Source organism: Nematolebias whitei, chromosome 21 (assembly GCF_014905685.2).
Source record: "Nematolebias whitei isolate Nwh7 chromosome 21, NemWhi1, whole genome shotgun sequence".
NCBI lineage: Eukaryota > Metazoa > Chordata > Actinopteri > Cyprinodontiformes > Rivulidae > Nematolebias > Nematolebias whitei.
The window spans coordinates 19,026,709-19,043,071 of record NC_056518.1 but is presented as its reverse complement, the minus strand read 5'-3'; the positions used below and the strand labels follow the sequence as shown (position 1 = coordinate 19,043,071).

General features: G+C 41.3%; 1 protein-coding gene across 1 annotated transcript in view; it reads left to right on the top strand.

Moving 5' to 3' along the window:
* The window catches only part of LOC119427734 (ryanodine receptor 3), a 115,097-nt gene that overhangs the window by 81,611 nt on the left and 17,123 nt on the right, over positions 1-16,363 (top strand). Inside the window, exons 48-76 of the mRNA XM_037695373.1 lie at positions 216-385; positions 814-1,034; positions 1,228-1,318; positions 1,988-2,128; positions 2,635-2,798; positions 2,916-2,994; positions 3,472-3,561; positions 3,654-3,800; positions 5,735-5,797; positions 5,955-6,030; positions 6,299-6,422; positions 6,572-6,687; positions 6,774-6,841; positions 6,941-7,062; positions 7,230-7,279; positions 7,785-7,845; positions 8,417-8,655; positions 10,289-10,370; positions 10,457-10,587; positions 10,683-11,006; positions 11,087-11,327; positions 11,409-11,496; positions 11,574-11,666; positions 12,292-12,306; positions 12,987-13,157; positions 13,708-13,767; positions 13,865-13,999; positions 14,500-14,612; positions 15,992-16,088. Coding sequence (XP_037551301.1) covers positions 216-385; positions 814-1,034; positions 1,228-1,318; positions 1,988-2,128; positions 2,635-2,798; positions 2,916-2,994; positions 3,472-3,561; positions 3,654-3,800; positions 5,735-5,797; positions 5,955-6,030; positions 6,299-6,422; positions 6,572-6,687; positions 6,774-6,841; positions 6,941-7,062; positions 7,230-7,279; positions 7,785-7,845; positions 8,417-8,655; positions 10,289-10,370; positions 10,457-10,587; positions 10,683-11,006; positions 11,087-11,327; positions 11,409-11,496; positions 11,574-11,666; positions 12,292-12,306; positions 12,987-13,157; positions 13,708-13,767; positions 13,865-13,999; positions 14,500-14,612; positions 15,992-16,088 — 3,572 coding nt within the window. The remainder of the gene's footprint in view (positions 1-215; positions 386-813; positions 1,035-1,227; positions 1,319-1,987; positions 2,129-2,634; positions 2,799-2,915; positions 2,995-3,471; positions 3,562-3,653; positions 3,801-5,734; positions 5,798-5,954; positions 6,031-6,298; positions 6,423-6,571; positions 6,688-6,773; positions 6,842-6,940; positions 7,063-7,229; positions 7,280-7,784; positions 7,846-8,416; positions 8,656-10,288; positions 10,371-10,456; positions 10,588-10,682; positions 11,007-11,086; positions 11,328-11,408; positions 11,497-11,573; positions 11,667-12,291; positions 12,307-12,986; positions 13,158-13,707; positions 13,768-13,864; positions 14,000-14,499; positions 14,613-15,991; positions 16,089-16,363) is intronic.

Below are 16,363 nucleotides of genomic sequence, written 5' to 3'. Positions count from 1 at the left end.
TGTGAGTGTCGCCACACAGGCTTTGCCAGCAGGCCAACAGCAAGTCGAGAGTCCACCTTAAAAGAACTGCTGCATGCAGCGTAATGAACACACACAGTTCTCCCAATCAAAAAAGACTAGCCATAATGTGCCGAACCCTTCTCTCTGGGTGTTTCACCGCTTCACACCTGAATGGCTCATGCAGTTTAAACTGTCTCTGGTTTGATTTCTCTCAGATGGATCAGTGACCGAGCCAGACATGTCAGCCAGCTTCTGCCCAGACCACAAGGCCCCCATGGTGCTGTTTTTAGACAGAGTGTATGGCATCGAAGACCAAAGTTTTCTGCTTCATCTGATGGAAGTGGGCTTCCTCCCTGACCTGAGGGCGGCTACTTCTATGGATACGGTAATTAGACAACAGCGTGGGAGAAGAGCAAGAAATAACAAGCTGCAGTAACATCTTCGTAGAGTTTCAGAATAAGTCCTATCGTGGATTTGGGATTTATGGGAGCGTCTTGTTTTGTTTTTATAACTTTAACATTTAATGTTGGTTCTGTGGGTTGTGATGTGGAAATTTCTGACGATTGTCTTGATACTTTATCAAGTTCCTGAAGCAGTTTTTGTAATGTAGCACATTAAAATGTTATTCCATAATGAGTTGTGGGGGTAGCAGTGTTTTAGCTAACTGAATCAATGCAAAGACCAGTGAAAGAAGAGAAAGCATTGCAGCAAGTAAATATTTAACTTTATCTGTTAGTGGTTGTATTTTAAATGTATGTAAATATGACCATGGCTGTCAGATGTTGCATGATCTGTGACATATTTTCTCTGCAGGAGGGTCTGTGCACCACTGAGACAGCCCTGGCCATGAATCGATACATCGGTTCAACCATGTTGCCCCTCTTGACCCGCTGCGCTCCTCTCTTTGCCGGCACTGAGCACTTCGCCACCCTCATCGACTCCACCCTGCACACCATCTACCGGCTCTCCAAAGGCCGTTCGCTGACCAAGGCGCAGAGAGACGCCATAGAGGAGTGTTTGCTGTCTATTTGCAAGTGAGAAAAGGAAGCTCTAATGATCTATTGATAAAACTTGGCAGAAATGATAAAAATACCAACAATAATTATCAGTGAATCCTAAAACTCACACCCAGGAGTTTCTAAAGATCATTTGAATCAGTGTGACAAACTTAATTTGAATAAGCTCAGAGCGGCGGCACTTTTATTTCTTTCCAACCCTAATCTGCAGGCACCTTCGTCCTTCCATGCTTCAGCAGCTTCTGCGTCGACTCGTCTTTGATGTGCCCTTGCTGACTGAATACTGCAAGATGCCTCTGAGGGTTAGCAACAGTTTCTTCCTTTTATTAACCTGTTTTGTATTCACTTTGTCATCTTTGATTGTTTTGGCCTTTAAATCTTGTGTTTTCCTGTCTGGCTGCCAAAGTTCGCTGTCTGAATTTTGACATTTTATTTTCTTTTTTACTATTTTCTGTTTGACATTCTCTAACTTTTTTTTTTTTAATGTGTGTGTGGTTTCTTCATGAACACACTGTTCTCTTATTTTATTAGATTGTGTGGTTGTTTTTACCAACTGCCTATTTTTACCACCTCAGTTGACCTTTACAGTAATATCACAGATGGTAGCCCATCTCTTTTACACTTATAGGTGCATGGTGGCAACAAACCTAAAGTGGTAAAAATGTGGCGTGCAGAGGAAGTTGGGGGGAAAGGATGAAATAAGTGGATTGTGTGATTTCAGGCCTGTTGACTTCAGTGCTCCACTCCATCTATCAGGTCATGAGAAAGATTTACTGGGGATTTAATGGATTGTGACTGGCCTGTGAAATTGTAGACATAGACATAGTTGTTTGTCACTTTCATGTCCATGTTTGTGTTTCAATGTGCTATGAAGTTAACACTATCCACAGCATGCATAGTGTGTGCAACTAGAAAATGCACATTTGCCTTTTTATTCTTGTTTATTAAACTGTGAATGTTGTCTTATCTAGTTATTAACCAACCACTACGAGCAGAACTGGAAGTACTACTGCCTCCCGTCAGGCTGGGGCAGCTTTGGCACAGCATCTGAAGATGAACTGCTGCTCACCAAAAGGATCTTCTGGGGAGTTTTTGACTCTCTATCTCAAAGGGTGAGGTGCTGCTGCTTCATTATGTCATGACTTCGTCTCTTTGACATGCCTGATATTTACTTCCTGTTAATGACAGCTGACTGCGAAAACAAAGCAGATCTGCAGAATTGATAGAGATTGATAAAAAAAAATGTGTGTGTATGCAAGAGGTTCTTTTGGACAAACACCTTGTTAGCTAGCAGGACTCAGCACATCTCACTAAATGCCCACTCATGAAGGCAGACTGTGCAAAGACTCGAGCTGAAAGCATCAATATCTGGACAGCCGTCATTGATCCGAACCCTCTAGCATCCTGATTTCTCAGCCTTTCGAATAATTCTTCATTAATGCCTCTTCCTCCAGCCCTTAAACTGGCTTCAGAGTACAGCTTTATCTAGCTCTGCCGTAAATTAGCAACAAAACACGACTCAATTTAATATGGGGAATTATTTTCTTACTTTATATGGTAATTTGAGAAAATACATTCAAATCTAAATCCAGCTTTCTTTCTTTCCTTCCCCATGCAGAAGTATGAGCCAGAGTTGTTCAAGATGGCTATGCCTTGTCTCAGTGCCATAGCTGGAGCTTTGCCACCAGACTACGTGGATGCCTCCATCAATGCGACTGTAGAAAAGCTTGTTTCTGTTGATGCTCAGGGAAACTTTGACCCTAAACCCATCAATATAGCTAAGTAAGGGCATTTTATAGCTTGAAATCACCTATTAATGTAGCATCAGCCTGCTCAAATAAGAGATTCTACTTATTGTGTACAACTCAAACCTAATTAAGATGTGTCACTTTTTTCTAGCATTGTTCTGCCAGAAAAGCTTGAACATTTTGCCAACAAATACAGTGAGCATTGCCATGAGAAATGGTCTTCAGAAAAGGTAAGGTCAAAGATCTCCATTTATGGAGGATGGGAGGCAATTAACTTGTGCAACGTGTACTTGTACAACTAGAGCAAGAGAAGTGTTGAAAGAATAAAACAGGGATTCTAAAACACTTAAAATACTGATTTGAACAACAATTGAAAAGCATTTTAGCTAAAAAAAAAGACATAATTCTGATTTTTAAAGCATTAATTCCCATCAGTGATGTCCCTTTTATAAGAAAAGCAGGTTTTATTGGCATACAGACAGTATTAAAAGCTTCTGTAAAAGGCTGTTCTCATCTTTCTGCTTAGGCTGGAATGTCCCATATGTCACAAACTAAAAGCGTAGAACAGCATGGACTAAATGCATTGTAGCTCATCAATTTTTGTTGTTTACTTAACCTTGAAATCAGTTTTTCAAATGATAAATGCAATCAGCAGAGGATTCTGAATGGATCAGTGCTTGTTTACCTCCCTTCAGTTTGTGTCTCAGGTGCTGCTGGGATGGAAATATGGAGACTGTGTGGATGAGAAGGCGAAGACTCATCCTCAGCTCAGGATCTACAAAGCCCTGACAGAGAAGGTAAAATACAGTATGGCACCCTGGAGAGATAACCTAAAGATAAATGGCTCACGGTTTGTACTCTGTTCTCAATTTCTGTCACTGTGCTTCAGGAGAAGGAGATTTACAGATTGCCAATTAGGGACTCACTGAAGAGCATGCTGGTGATAGGCTGGAGCGTCGACAGAACCAAGGACGGAGAGAGCATGTCTCAACAGAGGGAGAATGAGAAAATGAGAAAAATATCTCAAGCTTCTCAGGTAGAATAAAAAAAATTAAAGCTGTTGCGGTCAATTAAGTTGGAAAAATTACTAAATAAAAGTACCAAGGGATTACATCGGTAAAAGTGTCACCCACTTATAATGTTATCAGCCCAATAATTGTCTGCTATTAGTTGTTATCATCTCTGTAAGTTGCCTTCAGACTGTCCCTCCTGTACCTCCTAGTGGGCTCAGTAGGTTGTTATCACAGAATTATATGGTTAGGATTAGGGTTAGGTCATATCCTCTCTCTTTTTTTTTTCTCTCTCTGGCTCTCGCTCGAGGTGGCTGCTTCTGTCTTCCCTCCCCTGTTTTTCCTTCCTCCTGCTTCGCTCTCTGTGTGTTTGAAGCGCCTGGTGCACATCTCCCGAAGGTAAATTAAGATTATGGATCTGATATCCTGGGCATTCAACTTCTTCGACAAGATTTTTTCAACAAAATGACAAGGTCCTGGAGAACCTGCATGTCCAGCTGAGACGCACGCTGTGGGGTACGTCATGGACCCGTGGGGAGTGTGGCAGTTGATGTGCCTCTCAGTCTTGTCTCAGGAGGACGCTGAAGACATTTACATATTTGAATTTATGATAGCAGGGACTCTGCTTTTTGGCATCGGCGGGGCTCTGTTTTATCGACTATTGACAAAGACATCTGCAGCAATTTTGGCCATGACAAAGCTTCCAAGTCAGTGTGAAGGTTTGGTTCGTGCTGTGAGTACTCAAAATCAGCTGATTTGCGAGCTAAACTGTAAGATGGGGGCAATTTATGAGAATAGCAGGCTATCTGAGGCTTCTGGGACTCGTCAGCGCGGTGGAATTGACCTCAAAGGAGACTCATGGCATGGATCAGTGGAATAGATTCCCACAATTAGGCCATTTTGGAACCAGAACATCCAGATGGACTAAAGGCTGAAGAAAAAAAATCTGTCTGCCTGAAGAAAAACGACAATCAAAGCTTACTATCAAATTTCTCCTGGGTCACGGGTAACCAAGGACAAAAGCTTCATCTATCACACCCCTGAGAACTTTCTGTGCAAGCTTATCAGAACTGCCGGCTGAAAAAACATCATCAGAACTGTGGCGGCTGATCTGAAAAACGCTCATGGACAAATCTCAACACCTTGATGTCAAATGCATATGTAATCATGTTTTAATTGTGCTTGCTGGTAGAGTTTTTTTGATGTCTCAAATCATGTCCTGATAGACAAGATGTGAAAGATCTTTTTTTGTAATATCACTATCTACCTTCATGTTTCTCCCCCTTTTCCTATCCAAGATTATTATTCTGAAAAAGGATAAGAAAGGCCACGCTTAGTTATAGTAGCAGCTTCGTGCACTAAATCCATCTTCCGGACGACTGCATGTACATGTTCTCGTTGTATCTCGGTGCAATGATAATAAAGCTTAGTCTGATCCTTGAGTTATTTTTAGATACCGCCTTATGACTGTTAAATATGGAATTCATTTGACGTAAATCCTTGATATCCAGCTTAAAAGTAGTAGGTAAATTGTAAATAAAGGGTTTAAATAAAGCTAACAAAAGAAAGCTTCCGGTTTTAGACGCGTCTGAAGCTGCATATTATCAGCAAAAACAAAGTACCTTTAAACCTAGGAGGTACAAGAGGGACAGTCTGAAGACAACCTATGGGGATGATAACAACTAATAATGGCCATTTAATGGGCTGATAACATTAAAAACAGCTGATAGTGTGCCACCAATGACTCAAAATGTGTGCATTAAAACAGAGGTTTACAACTTTCAGTGCAATCCCACCTGTTACCAGTTCTGCAGGTCAGCCAGTCATTTTAATGCTAATCTACAAAAAACAGAACATTTTCAAGCAGAGTAATCCTTTGACAAACATTATTAATGTGGACATTTTTGTGTTATCTACATGTTTACTTGTAGCTAACTACATGATGTGCTTTCAATTCCAGGCCAATGGCTTCAATCCAAGCCCAATAGACACAAGCAACGTGGTTTTATCCAGAGAATTACAGGTAGCACCACGTTTCATTTTCTTCTCCTTTTTTTTTATTTATCAAAAGAGCTCTCAGATGCATGTGAGATCAAAGCCAATATGTCCTGAATGTGAATGAGCACTGTGGGCAGGATGTGCACCTCGATGAGTTTGTCTCTTTTTGTTTTTGGTCCAAGGGGATGGTGGAGGTAATGGCTGAGAATTACCATAACATCTGGGCCAAGAAGAAAAAAAGTGACCTTGGAAGCCGAGGTGAATCCCAAATTAAATTCTTCCAGAATTCATAGTACACCAGCCAAATAGACAGGGAAAGACTGTTTATGTAAATATGTGTGGGAGGAATAAAGGTGCTGTATGGTTTTAGTTTGGTTTGAACGTAATTGTGCGCCTCAGTACCTTGCAGTTGTCTTTTTTACTAAAAGGGTTTATCTGAGGCGATTCCACTCCATCTGCCCTCACACACATTCAGAGGAGAGACAGAGTAAATCACGTCTGAGCACAGGGTCATTTGTGGTTTCAGGTGGAGGAACACATCCTCTTTTGGTGCCCTATGACACGCTGACAGCCAAGGAGAAGGCCCATGATCGAGAGAAGGCTCAGGACCTTTTCCGCTTCCTGCAAATTAACGGCTACAGCATCACAAGGTCAGTACACAGCGAGCATGTCACTGGTGTTATGTCAAGGTTCTACAACACCATATATAACCATCAGTGATTGATGGAGTGCTTTTCAAATTAAGTGAGACTATAATGATATAAGAATGATAATTTACAGATAAAGTGTTATGTTGCAGAGGTTTAAAGGACTTGGAGCAGGATTCCTCCTCCATGGAGAAAAGGTTTGCTTATAGGTTCCTCAAAAAGCTCCTTAAGTACGTCGACTCAGCCCAGGAATTCATTTCCCACTTAGGTATGTTATTGTTAACACTGGATTAAAAAGGAACTTGCACTATGTTTTTATTTTTTGCTTTAAAAAAGCATCTTTCTTCAATCCAGAGGCCATGGCTTCCAGTGGAAAAACAGACAGGTCGCCCCATGAACAGGAAATCAAGTTTTTCGCCAAAGTAGGAAAATAATACACCAACATAACGTACAATAATAGTTGACTTTTCCTCTTTCTGTTGATCTAATGCAATCTAAATGTCATTGTTTCTTTCTGTCAGGTTCTCCTCCCTCTCATTGATCAATATTTCAAGAACCACTCTTTGTACTTCCTGTCCTCCCCCAACAAGAACCTCAGCAGCAGTGGTTACGCCTCCAACAAGGAGAAAGAAATGGTCACCAGGTAGCAAGTCACACATTTCTGACACGACAGAAACACGGCATGGCCAGAGTGTCACTTATTACAGATTTCTGCTACAAAATCTACAAGTTATCATTTCTCTTCTCTTCGATCAATAACTCACTTAGATTGTCTAATTTCCTCTCTGTTTCTATTCTTCACGTCTCCAGCTTGTTTTGTAAACTGGCAGCTCTTGTCAGACACAGGATTTCACTCTTTGGTGAGCTGTTGACTACCAGCTAGTCAAAGATATGTTTGCATGCACTTGTCTTGTGTGTAAAGCTCTTTTAAATGAACTCTGAACAGGTTTATCGTTTATTAGAAATCTGCAAAGCTCTAAAGTTTGAACATTTTATTGTATTGCTGATAAATGGTTCCAAAGACTCAAACACAGAAAAGTGGCAGATCTAAACTTTAGTTTAATTTCAGTGTTGCGCACAGAGAGGTAGTTGGAGTTACAAAGTGTACATATTCAGTGGTAAAATAAACAGTTTAGTTCAAACAGCCACTTCAGTCTCCCATTAGTCCTCTGGAACTATAATCGCTTATTTCCATTTTAACGTGTTCAAATAATAACACCAACCTTACTGATGATAATGATGCTTTTGTGACCTGAATATTAGTGGTTGATTCATTGCTTCAAACTCAGTTCTGTCATTAAGCATGTCCTAGAAGCTGGCTTGTGTGTTCATGCTGATAATTTTTGTGTTTTCGGTGCCATGCAGGGAGCGACTCCACCACCATGGTCAGCTGTCTGCACATCCTGGCTCACACGCTCGACACCAGGTGGGTGCAAATTAGCCAGAGCTCAGAGCACACAAAGGAACTTGGCAGTAAAATTAAAAACCTGAAGTGCTATGTCTTAAAAAAAAAAAAAAAAAAGTAATCTGGATCCTAAATAGGAACATATTTGTTCTTTCAAACAATCATAATTCTTATGGGAAGCGCTGGCATTAACAAAGAGCATCGTCTGGCCTTTAAGGAGGCAGCTCACATTTCATGCAGCACGTGTTGCCTGAGGCTTGTGCTGCTCTTTAGAGACAGACTTCTGTTTATTAATGCAACTCAAACTTAATGAGGCTAAATCAGCAATGCATTAGGAGGCTTCACGTTGAACAGCATTTGATGCCCAGGGACTGTTTTTGATTTCTCTTTCATTCTATGACACATCAAAGTTTAACAATAATCATTTTTCTACTAATGTTATGGACTGGATTGAAATGATAGTAATTAAGTTAAATTTATATTTTGGACTTGTTATTCCATTGCATAATTGGTGATATGACCTTTTTTAGCCCTGTCTTTGCACACTTGTATAATTTGTTTTTCAGTTTTTTGATGTTGTTCCTCCAAACAGGACAGTGATGAAGTCAGGCTCGGAGCAGGTGAGGGTTGGCCTGAGAATGTTTTTCGAGAACGCTGCGGAGGACTTGGAGAAGACTTTCGAGAACCTGAAGCTGGGGAAGTTCACTCACTCCCGGTCGCAGATGAAAGGGGTGTCGCAGAATATTAACTACACCACTGTGGCTTTGCTCCCCATTCTGACTGCTCTGTTTGAACACATCACTCAACACCACTTTGGAGTCGACCTGCTTTGTAAGTCCTGACACAAATGGACAATCAGGTTGTTTAAGAGGCTGCAAAAAGATAAAGTGTCAAGTTTTTTTTGTAACGCATGGTTGCACAGTGGCAGCACGGTGGCGCAACTGGTAGAGCTGCTGCCTCTCAGCGAACAGGTCCTTGGTTCAAACCCCGGTCCAGGTGCCTTCTGGGTGGAGTTTGCATGTTCTCTCCGTGCATGCGTGGGTTTTCTCCGGGTGCTCCGGTTTCCTCCCACAGACCAAAAACATGCATGTTAGGCTGATTGGTAACTCTAAATTGTCCCTAGGTGTGAGTGAGAGAGTGAATGGTTGTTTGTCTCGTTTGTCTCTATGTGGCCCTGTGATGGACTTGCGACCCGTCCAGGGTGTACCCCGCCCCTCGCACAGTGATTGCTGGACATGGGCACCAGCGACCCCCGTGACCCAAAATGGAATAAACGGGTAAAGATAATGGATGGATGGATGGATGGTTGCACAGTTCCTGCAGGTGAGACGTTTCGTCCTGAGTTTTAGAAAGCAGGTTTCATATCAGTTCAGCCTCATTATGCCATGCATATTTTTTGTCACAGTGATGCTTTTAACTTGGCTTCACATTTGCAAAAGGTTAAGGGCTGGATATTGCTTATTCGTGTGCTGCTCTGTGAGGATTGCGACTATACCCAGATATAAGAACCGCTGAGAACAGAGACCAAACCTCAGAATAAGTTTACAGTGTATATTTACGAGGGGAGATATAAGCAATAAGCCAGGGAGGGGCCTGGAAACTCGAGGAGCAAAGAGGTGGTTAGAGTTCTTGTAGTCAAGGGTGGTAATGTTGTTGCAGATCTCCTCATAATGGAGGTCAGGGGTCAGAGGTGGGGAGGGCTGACCCATATGATTCCAGGTGAAGGAGGTGCAGATGTTCAGGAGAGTGGAAAGAAGGCAGCTGATGAGGCACAGGAGCTCGAGGTCCACGGAGGATTCAGGAAACAAGAGGATCAAAGGCAACTCACTGGAGGCACAGAGAAAAATACAAATAATAAATGTTAAGCTTCAAACATGAGTAGAAGGCTAGAACAAGACTACCGTTGGCAGGTAATGCTCCAGCGCTGGCTGAATGTATTCTGGTGCCTTTTATGCTCCTCATGCTCATCAAGTCGATGATCCACATGTGTAACTGATTAGAATCTGACTGTGGGTGCAGGAGTTGGCAGAACAGAACCCCCACATGCTCTAATAACTGTGGATGTTAAAGGAAATTTTCTGATACAATAGTAAGGGAGATGCTATCGAAGGGTGACCATTTTTTCCAAAGAATTTGCAGAGGTTGTGTAATGATCCGTTGAGAGGTTATGGGGAACCTTTGCTTTGGAATGTAAGGTTAAGTTACAGCATGGTCAGGTATAAGAGCTGGACAGAAAATTTGTAAAAAAAAAAATAAATAAATAAATAAATATTGACCGATTTTTTGAAAAGTCTGGAGAACTGTTCATCAAGACCAATTTGCAAATGCATGAAGGTCTGAATCCTATGTAACATAATATTAAGAAAGTGGTGCCGCTTTACAAATTTTGTGCAGTATTATACAACAAGAATATCGGCAGCCATCTTTAATTTCCTAATTCCTGTTTGTGTTTTTTTTTCCCCAGTGGATGATGTCCAGGTATCCTGCTATCGAATCCTGACCAGTCTCTATGCGTTGGGCACAGGGAAAAACATATATGTTGAGAGGTATCCTCAGCTTAAATGTTGCTTTGAATGAACAACGTTGACCAAAAACAAACCCGTTGCAATTTATTTAATTTGTACCCCAATAGGCAGCTGCCAGCTCTGGGACACTGCCTGGCTACTCTGGCGGGGGCCATGCCTGTAGCCTTCCTGGAGCCAAAGCTCAACACATACAACCCCTGCTCTGTTTTCAATACCAAAAGTGTCAGAGATAGAGCCGGTGAGTTATCACATTTAAAATACTTCAATTTTTAATAGATATAATATTAAAAAAAACATGATTTTATGTGATGTTAATCCTCTTGGATGTTTTAGTCCTCGGAATACGGGAATCAGTTGAAGAGATGTGTCCAGGGATGCCGCGGCTTGACGGCCTCATGAAAGACATTAACGACATGGCTGAGTCTGGAGCGCGGTACACAGAGATGCCGCATGTGATCGAGGTGGTGCTGCCCATGCTGTGCAACTATCTGTCCTACTGGTGGGAGAGAGGTCCTGAAAACCAGCCCGCCAGTGGGGGGAGCATCTGCTGCACCACAGTCACCTCAGAGCACCTCAGCCTCATCCTCGGCAACATCCTCAAGATCCTCAACAACAACCTGGGCATCGACGAGGCCTCGTGGATGAAGAGAATCGCTGGTAGCGAAAATCAAAGCTCTTTACTGTGCGATGACAAAGAAAAAGGGTTGGTTTAAATAAATGTTTTTCTCCTTGTTCAGTTTATGTGCAACCCATCATCAGCAAGGCTCGTGCAGACCTGCTGAAGAGTCACTTCTTACCCACGCTAGAGAAACTTAAGAAGAAGACAGTGAAGGTGGTGGCTGAAGAGGAGCTTCTTAAGGCAGACTGTAAAGGAGACACTCAGGAGGCTGAGCTGCTCATCCTGGATGAATTTGCCATCCTTTGCAGGGATCTGTATGCCTTTTACCCCATGCTAATCCGCTATGTGGACAACAACAGGTTAACTGACTGAGACTGCGCTGAATTTACTGTCTGAAGGAAACGTACAGACTATAAATGAAAGTTTCTCTGATATCGCAGGTCCAGGTGGCTAAAAGAACCAGATACGGACTCCAATGAGCTCTTCAGAATGGTTGCAGAGATATTTATTCTCTGGTGCAAATCCCATGTAAGTCTCATTCTCAAACCAAAAGTCTTTACGAATTCAGACCATTACCATTGCATAAACTTTATCATTGTTTTCAGAATTTTAAAAGAGAAGAGCAGAATTTTGTGGTACAGAATGAAATCAATAATCTGTCCTTCTTAACTGGAGACAACAAAACGAAGATGTCAAAGGTAAGTTTTGTACCAGCCTGCTTCCTCTCAACACTGCCACCCTATGTTCTGGACTTTACACTGCAGCAGATTAATCCTGAACTCTTTGTTGACAAGAAAATCTATTAGTTTCTACAAGATACTTACAAACACACTGCAAATGGGAACATGTTAACATGTTTTCTGCCATGTCAAAACATTAATATGTATGTACATGTGCGTGTATGTTAACATGATAAATACTCAAACCTAAAGATGTGGAAACGCCTACTGCACAAAAATACACACACACATTTGGGACAAAGAAGTCTACAAATGAAGCTCATTTGTATCAAATTTAAAGGAGCTAAGTATGTAACTCTTAAAAAAAATCAACATTCATCTGTGTGTGTGTATAATGTCAGTGTGAATGCACATACACGGCTGATAAAACAGACCGATTTTCATTCCTCAACCCTTCCGTGTCACAGGAGTGCATTTTAAATCTTGATTGCCTGGGGCACCTTTTAAAAAGGCAAATACATGTTTTGTTCCACTGCAGTGCATGCTCATGTGAGGACCCTGCACCTTCACTAACTGCACTTTCATTCCTTTTGTCTATCTGCTTCTCTCTGTCTTCCTCTACCTCTCTCTGTCCCTCTAACAGTCCTTTAAGGAAAAGGTAGAGTGATGCAGTGCATGAGCTGTTAACCTGCCAGCTTATTGGCTTCTATCATATTTCCGCCAAGCAGAAAAGCCAATAGCTTGTGCTGATGTGCTATGATACCCCTCTAGTGTATATTATACTGAATATTTGTGGCCTCCATTTTTCATTCTATGAGACGTGGTCATTTTGGTCATTGCTCATTGCGTTTCGAGTGAAACACACCTCATTTAAAGTAAAGGAGCTCCGTCATGTAAATCATGTGTTCATTTGTGTGTTTGTAGGTGATTAATGTTGATAATCTCTTGTGTTTGGCCAATAGTTATAGGATATTTATATGTTGGTGAAGTCAGTGTGTTATGTTGTTTATGTGTGTCTATGTATATGCAGTATATGTCTGTGGATATGAAGATAAGTGTTTGTACTGAGACCGCTGCTCCAGTTTGATTCAGCAGCATAATTTTGCATCGTGAACAATATTTTGCAAGTATAACAAAAATAGTTGTTTTGAGGTGAAGCCTCACTGCTAAAAGTGGCATTGATAGATTTGTTTGTTCACAGTTCATTAGCATCTATTTTGACAAAATAAATGTCTTAGTGCTGCTACCTTCAGAGGCTAAGCTTATGCAGCAGCTTGCGGCTCCCATGTTTTATCTACCAGTATGTGTTTTCTGAAGTTTGTATGGTTATCCTTTCAGTCTGGAGGACAAGACCAGGAGAGGAAACACAAGAAGAGGCGCGGTGAGTTCTACTCTATCCAGACCTCGCTCATTGTGGCCGCGCTGAAGAAGATGCTGCCAATTGGTCTCAACATGTGTACCCCTGGTGACCAGGAGCTCATCTCTCTTGCCAAGACCCGCTACCTCATGGTGAGGAAACATTTATAAGCGAAAGAGCAAATACCTTAAGAAATGGCTACAACTTGGCCATTTTTAAATGTACTGAGCTAGCATTTGGTCTGGTAGTAGCTGAAAGTCAGCCGCAACACATACTTTGAAACAGTTAACATGAGATATTTTTTGAATGCAAGAAAGCTAGCAATATGAATTTGTTCCAGGAATACTTTCATTACACAAGCCTCCAGATGCAAGGAAACATGCTAATCCGTTATAGAAAAACTGCAGGAATGTATAATGAGAGTACATTTACTGAAGTAGTGCAGCTGAATATACATTTTAGATACTTTGAGGTGCTTTGTTGCAGGGTTTCTTCTTCACTACACTTTATATTCTCTCTTTCATCTGATAGCCTTGATAACTTTCCTAGAAAAACATGTAATAAAGAACATTTCCTCTGCTTGGACATCATCAAATTGTCTACTTTATTTATTATTTGGTCCATCCTTTAGATGATGTGGACAGTTTTTGTACCATGCACTGTATGTTTGTTTGAAAGTTGTTTCCTGTCATTGCCCAACAGAAAGACACAGATGAAGAGGTTAAAGACCATATACGTCAGAATTTGCACCTTCGAGAACGGGTAAGCAGACCCTAACAGAGCAAACATTTTGCTGCTTTTTGCAGGTGATCTTACCTCAAACTACTTTGTCTGACATACTTGTGTAAATTAAACTCAGTCAGAGGATCCTGCTGTGAGGTGGCAGCTGAACCTCTATAAGGACATAGTGATGAGGACTGAAGGCCCTCCTGACCCAGAACGAGTGGTGGATCGGATCCAGAGGATCTCTGCTGCCATCTTTAACCTGGAACAGGTCAAATGTTTCTGCATTCAGTCATATTTAGAGTTTTTGATGCTTTCTACAGTTACGTGCTTATGAAATTGCCGAGGCAGAAAGATCACAAAATGCATATAGTTAATGTAAAAAAAATATATATATATATATATATATATATATATTAAACTCAAGCTGTCCTTCAGTGACATTCAGGGTGACCTCAGTGTAATTTTGATTCTGTAGATAAAAATATCTGGGCCTATAAACTCCTTTCTATTTGGTTTATCATGGATGACTAACGCTGCAGTCATCTGTAAAAGCTCTAGCACCTCTCTTTCTACTCTTTGCATGTAAAACAGTCAGGTTCGGGATGAGTCACCAAAGTACTAAATATCAGTGCAGAAAGGAGAAATGCCTGGGTGCACACGGAAAATACAAGTTCCACTTTGCAGCAGTGATTTATTTCTCTGATTAACTTTTTTGTAGAACAGATTTACAGATTGTCAATATATATATTTTTTCTCTACCCTTATTAGGTGGAGCAGCCGCTACGATCCAAAAAATGTGTCTGGCAGAAGCTGCTGTCCAAACAGAGAAAGCGAGCGGTTGTTGCCTGCTTCCGAATGGCTCCACTTTATAATCTGCCGAGGTAATATTGTGTACAATTACATCTGAAATGTTCACAACTCATTTCCTTTTTTTATAATGCTGTCTCAGTCTAAACAGTTTTCTGATAATCAGCTCTCCACTAAAAGAAAATCCTTTGCGGTGCTTGGAGCAGATGGGGAAGGGAGAGTGCAGCACAATATTCTGTGGCATCACCTCTCCAGCTACGCTCGTTCCCTCTCTTCCTGGATTCAGACCCTGCTTTAATGAACTGCCTCTCTCTGTTTGTAGCAAACACACAAAGCCTGCAGCTGCGGTCTACTTACAGGAGTAGAAATATACGGACACTGGCAATTTTACAGCCTGCTGCTCGGTAACTCAATCACAGGAAGTCAGGCAGGAGGCCCACAGAATTGAGGAAAACAATTATGATGCCCAACCTTCGGGGTGGCTGTTTTTAATATGTGCTCAGACATGGCCGCCTGCTTGACAGCATGACTCATTTATTCAGGGCTGTTGACGGTGAAATATGACTCAGCATAGTTAGTAATTACTAGCCCTTATGTACAATGCAGGAGCTTTTTTCTTTCTGTGAGCTGAGAGGACGTGAAGCTTCTTCTGTAACCAATTATGTTCTTTCAGGCGTCATCTTCTCTCCTTTGTCTCTCTTTTCAGTCCCTGCTCTGTTCTCAGTGTTACACTCTGTTGTACCTCTGCCTCATCCCATCAGGCACAAAACTAATAATTACTTCATGAATTCCTACCGACACATTTGGCTGGGGATAATGCATGAGAACACAGACTACGACAGTCTGCTCTCAATGCCGACGGTAATGAAGTGCTAACCTATAGAGTTACCGCCGTTTGGCTTGTGGTTCTCTCTTCAGCTGAGCTTGCTCTCCTTTCTCCAGGCACGGTTTCTGCTTCTGGTTTTATCTCAGGTTTTCTCTGGCACCTCCACTGGTCCACAGATTGACAGTCATAATGAGATGCTTTACAGGGATAATGTGCTGTTCTTGATATATGCTAAACAAATCAAGTTCATTTTTACTTGTGGAATCCCACAAACAATAAACAATTAACTATAGCATTTTGTACAGTAATGTAAAGTGAAAAAAATCTGAATTGTTCTTGATTGCAGACGTTCCTCGATTTTTACACAAATAAACTAAAACTGGAAATTAGTTTAATCTATTTACTCTAACTGATGCACAGTCCTGCACTTTCTTTAATAATTTTCTGTTATTCTCATCTGTAATTCTAAAATAAAAACGCCAATTTTATCAATAGTCCATAAGTGATCAGTTGGATGTGCCATTTTCCCTAAATTAACCCGTATTAACACCTCCTAAAGGGACACCCCCTTCTCCTTTTGCACTCTTCCTATCTAACCCAGGCTAATTTCCTCTCACCCCTCGCTAGGCATCGTTCTATTAACCTCTTCCTCCTGGCATATCAAAGCATATGGATAGAAACAGAGGAGTACTCTTTTGAGGAGAAGCTGGTCCAGGACCTTGCAGTGAGTATTCTTGCCTGCCTTCTCCCTCTTCCTCATTGTGATATCATGGATCACACATCGTTTAAACTGCACCCCTGCTCATGGAATATGATTCAAATGCACCTCAGGTAAGAAAGCATCCTGTCAAGATGCTTTGAACTTACCAATAAAAGTTCTGTTCTCTTCAGTTTTTTAAATAAGTTTGTAGGATTCATCTACATATATATATATATATGTATATGTATATGTGTGTGTGTGTGTGTGTGTGTGTGTGTGTGTGTGTGTGTGTGTGTGTG